The following is an 18,108-nucleotide window of genomic DNA, read 5'->3' as shown; positions in this document are numbered from 1 at the left end:
TGTTAGCATATCTAGGTTGAAACAGATATAAGAAAATATTGGTATATTTCAATATAACATTATTGTATAATGGAGGGAAAAATGAGGAAGAATGCTTAAATTTTAAAAACAAACTCAGATAAACTGAATAAAAAATAAAAAAGTGGGGCTGGGGATTTAGTTCAGCGACATAAGCACCTGCCTTGAAAGCAGGCAGTAGTGAGTTCGATCCCTGTTACCGATAAAAAGGAAAAAGACAAAATAAATAAATAAATAAATAAATAAATAAATAAATAAAAATAAAAAGTGAACAAGGTGTTGACAGAGCATAGGCCTCTCCTCTCCATACACAAACACTCAAAGTAAGAGATCTGCGATAAGAAGAAATAGCAGAGCTTAAATTTTTTAAGTCCAAAAATTAATTCCTACTAGATTTCATCATGTCTTTAATTATTTATAACTATTTATATAAATTTCCTATTTCCACACGTAATTTAGTGACTCAAAAAAAAAGTTTTAGTTAAAAAATCAATCATTTGTCCATTGTTTTTTGCTCCCCTATGCTACAGGTAGCTGGTAGAATATAAAGTCCCTTGAGGTGTGTACTGAGACCCAGTCCAAGCTCATCATTAGAGTCATTATGAGAACAAGAGGGGTAACAGCACATGACAAGCACAAGTGCTTATAGTTGTAATAGACACAGATAAAGTACCTTAATGCCTTGTTTTGGAGGTCACCAAGTCAATGGTAAATGCTTTTTCTTATATTTACATAAAACCCTTAGAATCAGAGAATGTCTTAACTGTTCCCTGATACACTTTCTGTTATCCTTTTAGAAGATGATATCACTTTGCTCAAGATTTTTAGTCACTCTTATTTTAACAGCATACCTCTCTTTTAGTGTCCTAATAAGAAGACCTTAGGAACACTTACTTGAGTATTTTCTTGTACATAATAGAAATAGTCCTGTCAGTACATCCAAAGCTTTAGATGAGATTTTTTGTTTTTTTCTCAGCAGTGACTACCACTTTTGTACCTGTGGTGTACCATGTGGAATTCTGCCTTTTATAGTTATTCTCTTGGCATAACTACCAAACCAAATATAAACAAAACATGTTCACTAGTTTCTCAGAAGTCAGAGATACAAACTTTTAAAGGAACTCTAGCTCAGCACACTTAGAATGATCCAAACTGACACACTTCACTGTAGGTGACAAAAACAAAATAGAACAAGAGAAAAATATGTGTGTCTAAATTACTCAGGATGCTATTGAGTGTTTCAATGTACATTTAAAAAATTTTTTAAATGTCAGCCTGAAAGAAACATTACACATGATATTGATTACAAAACTGATTTTCCAAGATTTTTATCATATTTGTACATAAATGATTATTTCTTAGGTAAAAGTTATAGGTAAGTTTTCTGAGACTGTTAAGTCTCTTCCTAGACACTACATTTCACAGACAATCTAACCTCCATGGAGTGAAATGGAAACAAATGATAACTTTTTCTATACTTTTAATAATAAATAATTTTGTCACTGAAAATAAGTTTATTCTTACTTCAGAATGAAAATTGAATTCAACTGTAAAATTCCATTGTACCTTTTGCTGTGCTATGAGACTTGGCTAGTTTCCTTTGAAAAATATTAGGAAAAGTAGCATATTATCTAATTTTTTACAAAGAATAAAAAATGTGTTTAAATATTTTCAGTTCATATCTTTTTAATAGGAAAATACTTAAAGGCTATGTTACACTTGGTGTGCAGATAGGGAAATTAACATTCAGGAAAACCAGAAAATGGGGTTTATAGTTGCAGTATATAGGACCAAACAGTACCTCTGTGCCACTAATTTCTCTTCAGTGTGAACCTCTGGACTTTAGCTTTAGTTCAAGCTACATTATAGGCGTACAAAAGGAGTTACCTAAATTAACTATATAATCTGAGTCTAACAAGCAAATCAGAGAGCCAAGGCACGCTCATTAAGACATGGCCTTTCTGCTGTCAGTTGTCTTCATTGAATTAGTATCAAGGAAACAAAAACCTATTGACAAGTGATCAGGCAAGATTGAACATAAAGGATTTGCTCTTAATGAGCTTGTATCATAAAGCTATGTCATAAAAAGCCATGTCCCAAACTGGAAAAAAAAAATTTTTTTCATCCTGTATGTCTGCTTAAGATCACATTCTAATGCCATGCCTAGGATAAATCAAGGATGAGAAGACTGAACATGTCTGCCATGGACAAATCCTCTCCAAGGAGAACTGATGTCTCCTGAAATATAATGACCTGAAGCTCACTATCTCTGAGAATCACGCGTAAAACCAATCAATCAATTATTTAAGTAAATTTTATATTTCTTGACAGTATTATGGGGAGAAACACAAAGTCAAAAATTAAAAATGAGGACATAATGCTTCTAAGAAAAGTAATAGTTTCTGTTTTATAAAGTCACCAAATCATTTTACCTATACTAATAAATTAGTAATTTAAAAAAATGTTTATTTGGTGGCATGAAAGAGCTCACTGAATGTGCAAATGTATCTTATGCACAGAAGAACAATTTGAACATTCCAAATATATTATTTAACTAAGAAATAGCACCACAAAATTATGTGTCACTAGGATTGTGACCTTTATGACTGTATGGAACACCAGATATATGTCTCTGTCAGAAAGAGTACTCCACTATGTTGAGCCATTTATCTGGTTCACTGGTGACAAGCCTTATGGTCTAGGATCCATGCAATCTAATATGTACTAAAAAGTTTAAAGCAGTGAAAATTTATTGCCTTCTTGCATAAAAACTCACAGATTATAGCACACTTAGGTTGGCTGCTCAGAAGATCATTCTAGTTAATAAAAGGTCATCTTGCCATGATCTGAGGATGAAAAATCAAAAGCCAAAGCAGTATTTTTCTCACTGCCATTCTGTGTGAAGTTGTATGAAGGCATTTACCAATACTGTCTCTCTCTGCTCAAGTAAGGTATAAGCAACTCTGTGGTCTCGAAACAAAAACAAAAAGGAAATGAACACTGTGTTAGACAAATGCATATCTTAATATGAGGCATGTAGTGACAACAGTACATTTTTAGTTTATATCTTGCACAGAGACAAATGGTGCTATGACTGAATTTTTATACAGTTGACAGAAAAATCACGAACTGAGGGAAACGGGGAATTAGTTTAGCATACATCACTATACTATGTTTGAAAAGAGTATGAGCAAACTTAGAAATACAGTCAATTATTCACTCAGTAGCTTAATAAATCAAGATTAGGAACATGTATTGATTTAATTTTCTGAGCTGAAATCTAAATATTGAGTTGATGTAAAACTAAACTAAAATAAAAGTTTATTAGTATCTTTTCTTCCTTATTTCGTTAACACCTGACAATTAATTCTAGCAATCACTCTGTCATTTTTACCACAGAAAAATAATTAATTCTAGAATGCAAATTTCACTTCATACTGTAGACTCACGAGATATATGAGACTAATGGTTTATGCAGGTAGTTCATAGCTTGTGTTAGTTTACATCTGATCTCTATTAATTTAAAGTATTATTTATTAGTAGGTCAATCTCTTATTAAAGAGATTATATTGTAACATTTCTATCGAAAGTGTTAAATGTAGTAGAATTACAGGTTTTGCACAGTTTGAGGCACAACCCTTTAAGGTTTGCTGTTCAACACTTGTTAATTCATCCATGTTCTTGCGTATGAGAAGAGGATAAACTTCTGAGCTAATGGACATGACAATTGTTTTCCTTAAGATTTATACAGTCTCAGAGATAGAATCTCTCACTATAGTAAGGCAATTTCTGTTAATTTCAGTAAGTCAGACAGCAAATAATTGTTAAGTACATGCCCATTTTATTTCAGGTGTCCCCAGTTGTGAATGCAATGCTGTCCTTCGTGCATTCAAAGATCCCACGCAGTGGAAGCCTGATAAAGTTTTACAAAATGTACAAAAAAATACTAATCTAATTGTTTAGGTGAACTATTTTGTTTTTCATGTAAGTTCCATATACTTGCTTCATCAAATGCCTGGTAAATCAGCTGGTCAGCAGTATACCTGCCTCAACACATGACACTGACATCCATTCATACATGATAGTCAATCTGTGGAAAGCGCCATCCCTTCTGAACTTGTAAACTGCTGTTTTATCCAGATTAATATACTTCATATTCTTTAGCTCAAAATATACTGTCCCTATTAGCATGTATTCTGAACAAACCTGGCAGTTGGCATTGACAATGTAGTTTCTTTGTGACATAACTATCAATTGCATATGGAAAGTTTAGGTTAAGGCTAAAATCAATTAATGATACCTTTAAACCTGGGAGTCTTTGGAAATAAAACCTTAGTAGCTAAAAATAAACTTCATTATTCTGTCTATTGTTCCAGAATATACTATTTATATCTTCCGAGACTGATATCTATTATTTTTAATCCTTGAAAATAAATCCAGATCAAAAGTAAGTATATGATATCTGGCAACACCATAGATAAATGTCTCTACCTAACATACTACAGTGCATGGAAGAACTTTAGACAATATAGAAGTATAGTTTTATTGTTTCCTGTTTGGGATTAAATACACACAAATTGCCTACTCTCATGTGATGTTAGAGAAATGACCTCATAGAGAAATTGCTGCTTTAGTGATTCATGACTGCATAGGTTTCTAACCCACAAACTCACATGCCTTGTGATGGGCTCTGCCATCTCTGAAGCAGTTCCTGAAACAAGGGACAAGATTCACATCCGTTTCCATGTTTTCCACCCACAGTGGAAAAACAAAAACACAGCAATGTTATGCAAAGGACTGCGGAAAAGCCACATTTCTCATATAACTTATTTTTTTTTACATTTATAGAAACAGGCATTTGTAGAAAAATTCTTATATTTTTAGCTGAATATGCTGTGAATCTACTTCATCTTGGGCCAGATGAGAAACTTTTTTCAGAATTTTTATTATACATAGTTTACATCTGTGAAATTGGGGCATACACATAGCATATCTAAATTCATTTTTTAAACCTATTTCTCTTTCATTCTTTTTATCTGTTAGAATCCTGGCCATTTTGGAAAGATCTATCTCCCTATTTCCTTTCATGTAAAAAATAATAACCTTTTATTTTACTCTTTATTGAAAATTTCAACTTTTCATACAAGAGAAGTCACGTGATATTTCGAACTTATTCTTGCAGTATAAATTTTGTGACATTTTCATCAGACAATAACATTTATACAAAAATTAAATTTAAAATTATTTGAATAAAAATGAATAGATTGGCTTTTGTTTCCCTTGAACAAACTAGATTGAAATATGTTCAGGCTGTTTGCAATATAAACCAAAACACAGATTACTTCTTTCAACCATTGCCACAGGAACAGAAAATACACTTTAAATTTGTGGATATGTCTCAATTAAATAAATTCATGCCATTGTGTTAGAGAACATGAATATATGAAAAAAATTGTATATAATTCCAATATATAAAGACTTAAGTTTGAGTATTATAGTTACTTCACTAACTGATCCTGAGTTTTTCCACTTGCAGTCCAGCAAAACAAATATAACCATCAAAATTTGTGCTATCCTTTGTATTTTCAGTTTAATTAATTCTCAGTTTGCTTATCTATAAAGTGGAGATAGTGAAATTCTTTAACATACCTAAAGTATCATGATATTCAGTTAAAATGAATGAAAGTTCTTTAAAAGCAAAACTACAAATCTAACATAAAGTAGGACTGCAATATGAATTATTTGGATGACAACTAATTAAAAGAACGATTTGTCATTACTTTTCTCTTATTGCTAAGACAAAATAGCTGACATCCGTAGTTAAAGGAGAAAAGGTTTATTTAGCTTACAGTTTGTGGAGGTTTCAGGCCAACACAGGGCAGTACATTGTAGAGGGGGCAATATTTCATGTTAGCAGAAGACAGCAAAAGCAATGATGGAGAGAGAAGAGACAAGCCTCTTCTGGTCCCTTGTGTTGTATGTTCCTCCTGGGATTAGTGTGGTACCAGTCCAATCAATGAATGATCCATAAGTCACCCACCCTTCATTTCAGCACCCTTAATCCTAGCACTGAGCCACAAATCCAGGAAACACACTGGATTCAGCCACTGAGAAAGCCCCAGCTAATTAGGACTGCATGAGGCTGTGAGGGACATCTAGACACAAACTCTGATATTGTTTAAGGTTCTGCGTAGAAATATTATTGTTGGACAAACTTAAATTTTCCCAGTTCTGGAAATGGCTGCCAGTGTATTGTTGCTTTTGTATTTTTTGTAAGTTGAAATAAAACTGTATTTTGTCATCTAACAGTATTTTCTTTTATACTCTTTGTCTTATATTTCATTAATTTTAATTTAGAATTATTAAAACTATAGTTTTATTTAACTTTTGTTAATATACGTTTGCAGCGCATACAGTTTACAGTCATCTTGGGTAGTAGGCACAGGTACAGAAGACATCTTGTTTCTTGTTTTAGTGCCCTTTCCTTCTCTCTCTGTCTCTCCTTTTTCACTAATTCCCATCACTCACTCATTATTTCTTCTGATACCATCAATCTTAGCTCCTATGTACACCACGTGATGTCCATATTCACTGAAGCAATTGGAATGCTGTCCCTGATGTGTCTTTACTGTCTTCCATCCCTCCCCCTATCCCTTCACCCTTAGTCCTTCCTATTTTCAAGAGATCCATTTGCTTGTCACCTTCAATCTTTCCTTTATTTTTCTCTTAATTTGTACTCTGCTTTACTCAAGTGAGAATTTCCATGTGGTATTCAAGTTTGTGTTTCTGATTTGTTTCACACAATATTGTGTTCTCCAGCCGTATGCATTTTCCTATAAGTGTCTCAAATTTGCCCTTCTTTTATAGTTGAGTATTGTTTCATGATAGATAGATAGATAGATAGATAGACAGACAGACAAATAGGTACTGCATTTTCTTTATCCAGTCATCTATTTTGAGGTACACAGGGTGCTTCCAGGTTTTGGTGGTTATGAACTGTGCTGCTGTAAACAGGAAATACATGCATTAATGTGGCATGATGTCGGACACTCTTTGTGGAAGACACGTACTTACAAAAGGGACAGTTGGGTCATATGGGATTTCTAATTTTGCGTTTTTGAGAAATAGTCATACTGACTTCCATATGAACTAGAAAACTATAAATTCAGGTGGATGTTATATATCTTTGGATGGCAAAGTATTTTAAATTTAGGCAAGTTATCATTTTAATGTATATATTTTATATGCACAATAGGATGCTTTGACATTCATAGTAAACTGATTTCTACTGCCAAATAAATTTATCCATTATTTTTCTTATGGCTTTGTTGTAGTTGTTCTTGTCCTAAGAACACCTACAGTCTGGTTGCCACAGATTTCCTCTATGCCTTGAAATATTGTGATTGTATTTGGATGACATAATTAAAGTTTGTAGACCTATTGATCTTATATATTTGCAGTTTGTCCTCTTTGATCTACATCTCAATCTCTTTCTTCCTTAAGATCTAGTTTAGAAATTGTATGTATTTCTGTCTGTGCACATGCACATGTATATAGTGAAATATTTAGCTTTTTGCAAAAGAAATCCTGTCACTTGTGACAACTTGATGTGTCTGAAGTACAATATAAAAACTGGAATGTCAGACAGGGAAATACTAATACCACACGATCTCAACTGAAATGTGGAATCTTAAACAAATCTGCTAAAAAATCATATTTGAATAAACTGAACGCAGCCAGCACTGTTCATTGGACTTGAACTTTTTAAAATTCTAGTTAATCCTGGAGAAATACTGCCTCGCATATGTAAAGCTGGAGAATTTCGCTGCAAAAATAGACACTGCATCCAAGCGCGGTGGAAATGTGACGGAGACGATGACTGCCTCGATGGAAGTGATGAGGACCCAATCAACTGCTGTATGTTCACCTCAAGTCATCTTTAAACTGCATTTTCCTGAGTCTTATCTGTTTGATAATTACCAAAGCAGTATGTGAATATCTCTGAGGCAAATTGAATTCAGTTTGATTTCTTATCATTTTCCAAAAGCTTATACCAAAAATAACGTAATTCGCATTTCTTTTAGCAAAGTTTTTCTTCTTTTTCTCCACCCTTTATGTATCATTTTAGTGTTTCCAAAACTTACCTCTCCTCTTATTCTAAGTTAGTACAAACACACCACTCTTTAGGGCAGCAACAGGGGACCTCTTTTAATCTTTAAATTTAAAGGCATGGAGTATCTATTTAAATCACTAGAGACTGAGCAAATTTACAGAAGTTCAGAAATCACTCCATTGCTCTTTGGCAACAGAATCTTCAAGATCCAAAGAAAGAGGAATGGGTTTGGAATATGTTATTAACCAGATTGATCGGCTCAGAACATGAGACCAAACACATATGACATCAAATAGAAATTAAGAGTTTAATATCCCCTTCCTCCTTTTGTCTTTTACTTACTTTTTCTGTTTGGAAAGTTCATAAAATAATATTTCATATATTTGTTTGGAGTCACTAACTGTATTCTTTTGAGAGAAAATGTTTTATGTGGATATAGGCCTGTTTTAGACAAATTTCAATTAACTTAAGCACAGATTTAAACACAATCATTTAATTAATGACGTTTTCAGGTTAAAATTAACATTTGAAAATTAATTGACCATTTTTTGAAATTAATAATTAAAAGTAAAGCTTAAAAAACACATTTTTGAAAATGAATATATTTGTGTTGGACATGGTAGCACACACCTAGCATTCTAGAGGGTGAGAAAGGATTACAATTTTGAGAAACTTTGCAACTTAATAAAAATATGATCTCAAAATAAAATGAAAAGAAAGGTCTGGGGCTGTAGCTTAATGAATAAGACCTCAGTTCTATTGTCAGTCTTCAAGGTAGAAAAGGAAAGGAAGGAGAGGAGAGGAGAGAGGAGAGGAGAGAAGAGGAGAAGATAGCAGAGGAGAGGAGAGGGGAGGGGAGGAGAGGGGAGTTGAGGGGAGGAGAGGGGAGGAGAGGAAAAGAAAAGGGGTGGGCTAGGGCTATTGTAGACAGGTGAGACAAGAGAGAAGAAAAAAAGAAAAAGACAGCTCAGAACGTGTCTGTGTTATGCAAACGTTTGTGCTATAGGATAAAAGTCTAAACACGGATTTTACAAAATATTTTTCAAACATATACATGAAAAAAGATACTTTTTAATTTCAAGAATGGACTTTAATTCAGAATTATGCACTTATTTTCACCTCCATTATTTTCTGTCCTTTAAAATATGAACCAACAATAAGTTTAAATGTTAAATTGATGTGACTGTCAAAATTTTAAGTTAAGAAAAGCATTTAATCTGGGAATAAGGATAGTTTTCTGCCTTTTTACCCAAAAGCTGTACTGGTGATTAGCTTAATTTCCTCATTCCTTCTGGCTCACAGTCCTTTTCTCAAGATTTTAATTAATGCTAACTGTATATCGACTTCTTCTAGTCACAGAAATCTAATGTCTCAGCACAGCACAGATGTTTTATTATATTATCATGTGTTACTTCATCCTACCCATGCCTCCTTGTGTGATTGTCCTTCCTTTCCCAGAGATCCTAAAAAGAAAGTCCTAGCTGGCATAATGGTGGTAGGTATTTCATGCTACTGTTAATTACAGTGGTAAAATTCCTAGTCAGTATCCTTTTTTTTTTTTTTTTTATCACTGCCATTCTTTTCCATTCTGTCACCAAAGCCATGGACATTTCCTGGTGTCCTCCACTCCAATTATAGAACCTAATCCATCCTCTACCTCCTAACTAATTAAGTTTTAATCTCCCCTCTTCTAGATTTACATTGATTAAGTTAGTTTCCCATCTCAGGTGAAGTCAATGAGTATTCTTCTATTAGTCCCAACACTATTCCTCCCTTAAAGTCCATTTTCCTTTGTGTTTCTAGAATGTTATTTATAATTTGCTATATATTCTTATTACTGCAATAATTGAATAATTAAGAAGCTAAATTATAAAATCTGTCAACTCACATATAGGTACTTTTTAATGTCTCATAATTACATTTTTAGCCTTTAGTGTATGAAGCATCTTATCCTTTTGCACTGATAAATTTAAATTATAAGTAGGTCTCAAAAATATTCTTCTATTTTGCTTCACTATGAGAGTATACAGGATTTTTTTAGTCTATGAAATTAAAAACAGTTTATCACTACCTTCTTCAGAAAGATGATCTGATTGTTCCAAAATTAAATCAGTGTAGCCCAGTTGGAGTTAAACATTCATCTATTGCATGCATTTGTATTACAGCAGTTGCCAAACCATATGGTCAGTACGTGCTTCTTGTGTGGCGCACCTAATAGACATTTTCCTAAGGAGGCACATTATGTTGTGACATTCTATAGTCTCAACATCGAACGTGGCTTTTAGCACATGCAAGGACTGATGATTAAATCATAGAGGAAATGAACATTAAAAATCTCTAGGTATCTTTCAGTTCAGTGTCTTGTCTGAACATTTCATTCATCCTGAGTGACATTATAGTTCTAGGGATTCATGGTTAATATTCCAGTACTACATAAGTAATTTCAGAGGACTATTTTAGATTTTAAACATTCAAAATCTACTATCTGGAGTTCTATTAACATGATACTTTCTATCCTTCAATGTCTCATTAAAACAGGATACTATGTCTGAATTCCCATTTACCTTATTGATAAAATTTGCTAAAGTCCTTGATTTGGCTTTACTGAAGTGCTTCCAAATAATCTTAAAACTTGCAAATGTTAACCCTCTGGTATATTGTATAATGTCTATGTCTCATGGACAATATTTTTGCTAAAGTCCCCGAAGTGGATAAAAATAATCATACTCCCATAAAATAAAATATAAGCCTTTACCTTTTCATGAATGAAAACTTTCTAAAAAAGTGTTAAAACTGCTTTTAATACTACTTGTAAGGAAAAGTGTTTTTAATAAACAGTGGCCAAAAACATACACATTTTTTATGCTAAAGCATGATAAAAATGAGTTTTTCAAATTCTAAACAAAACTAATACTAAAACTCATTTTTATGATGCAGAATTGAAACGGCTGGGCATAAGAAACATGGCTTTAAATGAATGTTGAAATTGTGAATCTAATGCTGAAGACCGTGTATCTAGAATGCCAGAAGAAAAACTTAAAAATGATTGACATTAAGGAGCTTCCTTGTTGTTCTCAAATATTGGAAGTTCAACCTTTAGTTGTGAACAGCTTCCCATGTGGGGACTGCTTTTATATTCAGTATTTTTTGTAGTTGCGTGTTTATTTGCTTGTACTAGGAAAGAAAAGACATGGTGATCTTTTACGTTTTTAAATTATATAGAATTTTGTTTTTGTCATCAACTCTAAATCACAAGTAATATAAGTTTCATTTCTATATTTTTCTTTCCAGTCCCAAGAACATTGGCTGAAGTACTAGAATCAAATGAGGCTTAGTTAATTTTTTTTAAAAATATTTGAATGAATGAGTTGTTTTAAAAATATTAATATATATAATAAAATTATTTTGACATTTATTTTGTTGAATTAAACATTACAATGATGTTAATTTTAAAGGCTTCTGATGAATATTTTGGTATCTACTTCATATAACAGAAGGAAAACAAATTTAGGTATCTTGTTCATTTGAGTGAAAATATTAAAGGTGATTAGATTTCTTTGTATTTCAGATTTAATTATTTGATGCTTTCTCTGAAAGTTATATTTGATAAAGCTAGAAGGTTAATATTTGCTATAAAATTTGGGACAGCAGATAACTAAGTCCATGCCATTTATTGAACTGCAGTATAATTTCAGTAACACTTTTGTAAAGTTAATTCACAATATTTATGAGATAATCCAATTTTAAATAATTAAGCTTGCTTCACCCTCCCTCCCAGTCAATCACAGCTGTCCTGATGATCAGTTTAAATGCCAGAATAATCGCTGTATCCCCAAGAAATGGCTTTGCGATGGAGCTAATGACTGTGGGAGCAATGAAGATGAATCTAATGAAACTTGTTCAGGTAAAGATTAACTCGGACATGTACCTAATTCACCCCCAAAATTGACTTTCATAAAAATGTAGGTGAATGTTTTGAACTTGCCTGTTCTTAGTGCTGATAATTTGATTTTTGTAACAGGCAACGAATTCAAAGTTTGATGCTGTAAAAACTCAAGCACAATTTTTTTTATATAACCGTGGGGCATGACTTCTTTCCAAAGCAATCCCGTACTTTACCTATTTGTATAAGCTGACTGTCAACATTCTTCTTGTACAAGACAGACCCCTACTAAATCTTGCTTGGCAGCGGAAGACGAGATCTGTGGGGAGGTTATGATACAGGCCATCACACAAGGAACATGTTTTTTCTAAACCTTAAAAAAAGACATAAATTTTATTTTGCCTCTTGTGGGATACCTTTGTGAATATTTTTCTGTTCATTGCACATTATTTATGTGCTGTAGTTTTTTTGCTGCCATGAAGTCCCAAGACCACTAAGCCTATTTATATTTCCATATAATCTATACCATTGTAATAAATCTTTGAATCCCTAGCCAGGTGCTTGTTGAGTGGAAATACACAGCTTGTAGTACAGGTCATAACAGTGCCAGAAAGGTCATTATTAGACAGATAAACATTGAAAAATGATTTTGACTAGCAGCAGCATAGTACTTCTCTTTAGATGAAGAAAAACTACTGTTTTGATGGCACATACTGATATGATTAGCAAAAAAAATGATTTCTGTAAAAAACATTACATATAGTAACATTAAGTGCACAAGCTCTCAGTTCTTTGTTTTGACAAAATAAGCTTTACCAAGTATCAACTACTGTAAAGTACTAGGGAAAACAGATCAGCAGTGTGCACAAAAAAGAATCAGATGTCATGAAGATTAGTTCCTACTCCTGGTTTTGCCACTGGTTTTCTCTTGTAGACCTATAATTCTCCACAACTCATTTTCCTCCTACATTTCTTGCAGCTCAATAACAGTATGAATTAGCTAGAAGTTGTTTCCAAAGAGTTTTTCACTACATACAAAACAATGTCAAGGTTAAACGTCACCAATCCATAATCTTTACCTAAATCTTATATTCTTTGTAGTGACATACTTTCTCAAGACCTACAAATCAATTATTCTCTTAGCTACTAAATTAAAGTCTACTGTGCAATTTGGAGTAAGTTCATTTCTTAAAAGATTATTATGTGTGTCTTATAAGATTGTTTTGAAAATATTTTGTTAGAAAACATAAGGCTCTAGAAAATGTTTGGTCCCACGTCCCTTCTTTCAAAATCATTCGTTGTATAGATGAAATAGCTGCAAGAAGACTTGCTTAAATTCACATCATTGGTAAGAATTTAGGGAAATCTGTTTGAAAATATTTTGTCTCCATGACCATTATGTTTTAAAAGCAAAACTATATTATCTCACAGATTAGTTAGAATGTATAGCTGTATGTACAGTCCACTTGTCAATTTAACTTTGCTTAGGTTGCTATTACAACCTGAGCAATTTATAATGAAGTATCTTTGTGTCAATGCAATTACTGGTTTTCTTTACGATTAAGGTTCAACTTGAGCACTATGCTTCATTACATGCTAAACAGACAGATCTGCTTACACAATAAAAAAGAAGAAACTGCTGACTCAATTTGTTCACATCATATCTTCTTTATTGCATCTAGATTTTTACAAATTTAAAAATTTATTTTTAAAATAATATTTATGTTTAGCTAGCCTGTTTATAATATCAAATTACAAATGCTTACGTTTAAAAGCAAATTAAACAATCAATCCTAATAGTACGATGTATAAGACACTCAAGTCCTGTGGTCCACTTCAAGTGATGCCACTCAATAAATGGTATCAAGTACTCGATCTCATCAGTATATTTATAAGAAATATTATGTCCCCTGGATATCTTAAGAACTTGAGTAAAATGTACAAAGAGAAAATCAAACATGATTTATTTTGAAGCTATGCACAGAGTTTTCGTCTGACAGTGTTCTTTCATTTTATCAAAATCTTTAAATGGTATCTTACTACACTAGAAAAAGTGGCATATTTATGCAGACTATTTCCCTGAGTCATTTCCATCTATTCTTAAATATAAGGATATATATGAATGTTGTCCTAGGTTAAAAGCTTAGCTAGGTATGGTAGAGATTTTTATTGGAATTGAACCCACTATCCTCTAATGATTAGCATCATGACCATTTTACATTAAAAAAAAAATCCTTTCCCACAAGGAGACAATTTCCTGTATTGATCCTTTGGAGTATTTCTTTCCTCAGTCTACTAATTCAGTAAATATTTACTAAGTCACTTGTGACAAAATGAGAAAAATATAAAATACTTTTCATTAAGAAGCTATAAATGAAGACTGGGGGAAAGTATCTTACTAGACCATCCTGACAGAATTTGAAGCTCCAAGCTGTTCTGAGTGCAGGCACACAGCAAAAATAAAGAATTTCGATCTTTGGTTTGCTGGAGACATTTCCTAAAGGAGGCAGTATTCAAGCTAAGTCTTTAAAAATATAAGGAAAGTATTCTACAGAATAACAAAAACAATTTGAATGGAAAAGAATCTGAGAAAACTAAGTATCATCAAAGGAACTATCATATAATCTTTTTTGTGAGTATACAAAATCTTTTTCAGATTGGAAAATAATTCGGTAAAATTCAACATATGTAAAGAAGTATACAATTGAGCCTATAATTCCACTTCTATTTTTGCACTAATTAGTGCCTCTGAACAAGTATGTTCATTGTTCTACTTCTAGTAATACTAGGAACTTAAAATAACTCAAATTATCTGTTAACAGGAGAGTAGATACTCATAGTAAATTGTTATTCACAGGTAAAACAAGTGAAGTAATATTTGAGTTATCAACAGGAATGAGTTTAAAAATGCGTTAAACATCAAGTTCTGAATGATATCAACAACAATTTTACAAAGAATAAAACTATAAAGCAGTCCTTTATAATTTCTATGAATTCATAAATGTGTACAAAGGGTATTAGATTATCTCTGGAAGTGAAAAATTTAAAACTAAATACAGCAGGATGTAAATACAAATAGGGAAAATTATATAAGGATGTCAAATGTAACTAATATATTTTTAAATTTTTAACTAAAATATGTAGCACATATGAAGAAAATACTAAGATGCGATTTTTCTTGATGACATTCAACAGATTTAGCAATATCATCCCCTGTACCTCCTAGGAAATAAAAAATGTAAATGGAAAAAAATGACATAGTAACAGTAATACATATTAGCAGGTAGAATGAATCTAATGTGACAGAAGAGAATATACCACTAAGGATCCTGGACATGCACAGGGGCCGAGGGAGAGCTGACAGAGTCACAGGCTGAGTCTCTGTCCTCCCCGATTCCTTAAGTGCTTTTTGTCTACTTATGAACGAGTCCTTGAGGCAAGCTGAAATGTACTGGGTTTAAAATTCTTTTTCTCTCGTAGTACTCCTGGTAATTCTTAGATTTAAACCTCGGTGGTTTCAGACCAGCTTTTCCTCTCAAGGCAGTGCTCTAGTTGAACTACGTATTATTTCTTTGCACATCCTCCACTATGTTTGCCTAAATTTATACTAGACAAGTATAATTGCATCAAAACAGCTGAGTGTATAAAATATCAGATGCTTTTCTAAGGTCAGCTAAATAGCATATTTTCAACTAGGTAAAGTGATGTGTCAATATAATTCTAGCACTGGGGAGACTGAGGCAAGAGTGCCACTACAAATTGGAGGCCAGCTTGGGTTACCTAGTAATTGGTAGACTACCTGAAATGTGGAGCAAGATTATCAATATATATATATATATATATATATATATATATATGGCACTTTAATATGCCTTGAATTGTTTTCTTTAATTAGAATACTTTGATTGACATGTAGCAAAGTCAAAGTTTAGGAATAGAGTGTTTTGTGCAGTGTTCTCTTCCTCTGTATAGTACTAGTGCATTGAGGAAAATTCCCACTGCTATGTGGCACCAGAGACAGCATGATTAATGATGGGTAGAAATATTTGCATTGTAACAGTGAATTTCTGGTTTAACTGCTTGATAAACAATTCCCCCAGAGGAAGTTTACATTTCCTATTCCTTAGAGCAGCATTTGCTATGAAATCAGTTTTCTGGAGCTGCTTTTCTAATCTCACCTCCAGACTAAATTAGATCTGCTGGAGACAGAATTGAAAAAGCAGCAGCTGTGATTCTTTCGCTAGGAATCCACTGATTGGAGTGTGATAATTCAGTCAATTTGGATACATAGGCAGTTCTTGGAGATTTATGAATCAAAACATTTTTTATTAAAGTTCAGTTATATTTCCCTGCTACACAATACAAACAATTACGTCCATGATTAAAATAGGGTTTTAAATTCATACATTTTCTGGCATAAGATTCCTCATTAACAACCTGGTGAATTTATTTTGGGTTATGAAATAACGCATGAAATAAGTTCTTAGAAATTATTTTGCATTCTGCTTTCTCATCACTATTAGCTCTACTAATGAAAGAAGGTAGTTTCTGAAAATTTTTATTTATTTTTTTATTTTAAAGAGGGTAAAACTAAGCATAACAAAGCAGAACTAAGCAGATTAGAAGAAAACAATGTAAGTGACACAGATTTCAAAGCAAGACAACAGGAAATCTACAGTGGTGACATAATGCCTCTTGTTTTCTTCTAAATAGTTGTCCATATCTTCACACACAATTAATGCATACAAAACAAAATAGTATTAAACTGATCAGAACAAAGTGATGAAGGCATAGGCCTTTGAAGCCAGACAATAGGAAAATCAACAATGGCTTTTATATTGTCTCTTCTTCTCTTTAAATTAGTTGTCTATACCTTCTGTAGGTTAAAATTAAACAATACAACTGAAGTCTTTATTACATTGAAATCTAAATTATTACTAGATATTTGGTAACAGAATTGGACTAAGCAAAATTAGAAGTTATTGTAAGTCAATTAGAATTTCATGGAGATGAAAATATGTAATAATGTATTTAAAACAAGATAGAATGAAAGAATGGTATAAAATGAAGGAAATAGTGAATAATAAAAGATCAAAAGATATGGGGAAAAAAAGGAGGAAAGACTTTACAGAGAAAAAAAGAAGAGAGTATTTAAACAAAATTCTTCATGAAAGTTGACCTCAAATTTAAAAGATAAAAAAGTTCTTACTGTAATAAGTAACACAGATCTATAGTGCAAAAATTGTTATCCTCTTTCACATCTCTTTTTCTACTTCTTTCTATCAAATAAACTAATGCCCACAACTTGTATGTGTATCTCTTAGTTTTTTAGCAAGTTTACACAATTACAAATACTATTGTTTAAGTCGACATAATTATATAAAAATTACTGAAGAACATTCCTACTTTTATTCTAAGTTTTAGAATAATTTAACAGAAAAATCTGTAGTACTAACCAGATGAGACATCTTAGAAAGACTTGATCTTACTGAAATTTTGACATTGAAAACTCAGAAGCACATGCTTTTCAGAGTTTTAAATCCCTTAAGTTAAAGTAAATTATCAGTTTGTCAAATGACAAACTCAGATATTGCTTAAAATATTTTAGAATCAAGGCCTTGATCTACAAAAAGCAGTATATATGGTATGATAATCTTCTTAATATTTTAAATTACTGTAATTTGAAATGTAGCAAATCTCTATGATTATCCACTCAGAAAACAAGATTTAGTCTATAATCTAAGATAGATTGTTCTTTGTAAGCATAGAAATGCAGACTTTCGTCATTAGTTGGTTTTCTCCAAACCAGCTAGTTAAAATATACTTAAATCTGACTATCTCCTTTGCAGATCCCATTTTTTTCCTAATATAAAGAAAAAGAAGAGTGGAAGAGATACTCATACACATGGGAAGACAGATTAAAACTTTACAAGGACAAAATAAGGCAAAAAGAAAATCAGACATTAAAAATAATTGTTTAGCAACGAGAGCCAGGGGACGAGAAAAGCTGTGTAGACGTTTAGGCTTTCAAAAAAAAGTTGATCTGATTATAGTATAAAAGAACAAATTCCCATAGAACATATCCCCTTTCTGA

General features: G+C 32.3%; 1 protein-coding gene across 7 annotated transcripts in view; it reads left to right on the top strand.

The window, feature by feature from the left end:
- Window positions 1–18,108, top strand: part of Lrp1b (LDL receptor related protein 1B) — a 1,703,137-nt gene that overhangs the window by 1,024,991 nt on the left and 660,038 nt on the right. For all 7 annotated transcript variants that reach the window (XR_010050782.1, XM_063259026.1, XM_063259028.1 and 4 more), the window contains exons 16-17: window positions 7,795–7,935; window positions 11,910–12,035. Coding sequence is in view for 6 of the 7 variants with exons in the window: in XM_063259026.1 (XP_063115096.1) it covers window positions 7,795–7,935; window positions 11,910–12,035 (267 nt within the window). In the remaining variant the exon portion in view is untranslated. The remainder of the gene's footprint in view (window positions 1–7,794; window positions 7,936–11,909; window positions 12,036–18,108) is intronic.

Source organism: Cavia porcellus, unplaced genomic scaffold (genome assembly GCF_034190915.1).
Source record: "Cavia porcellus strain 051 isolate PalLab524CR breed Dunkin Hartley unplaced genomic scaffold, mCavPor4.1 scaffold_12, whole genome shotgun sequence".
Classification (NCBI taxonomy): Eukaryota; Metazoa; Chordata; class Mammalia; order Rodentia; family Caviidae; genus Cavia; species Cavia porcellus.
Note: the sequence above shows the minus strand (reverse complement) of the source record. Positions and strands in the feature narration are given on the sequence as shown.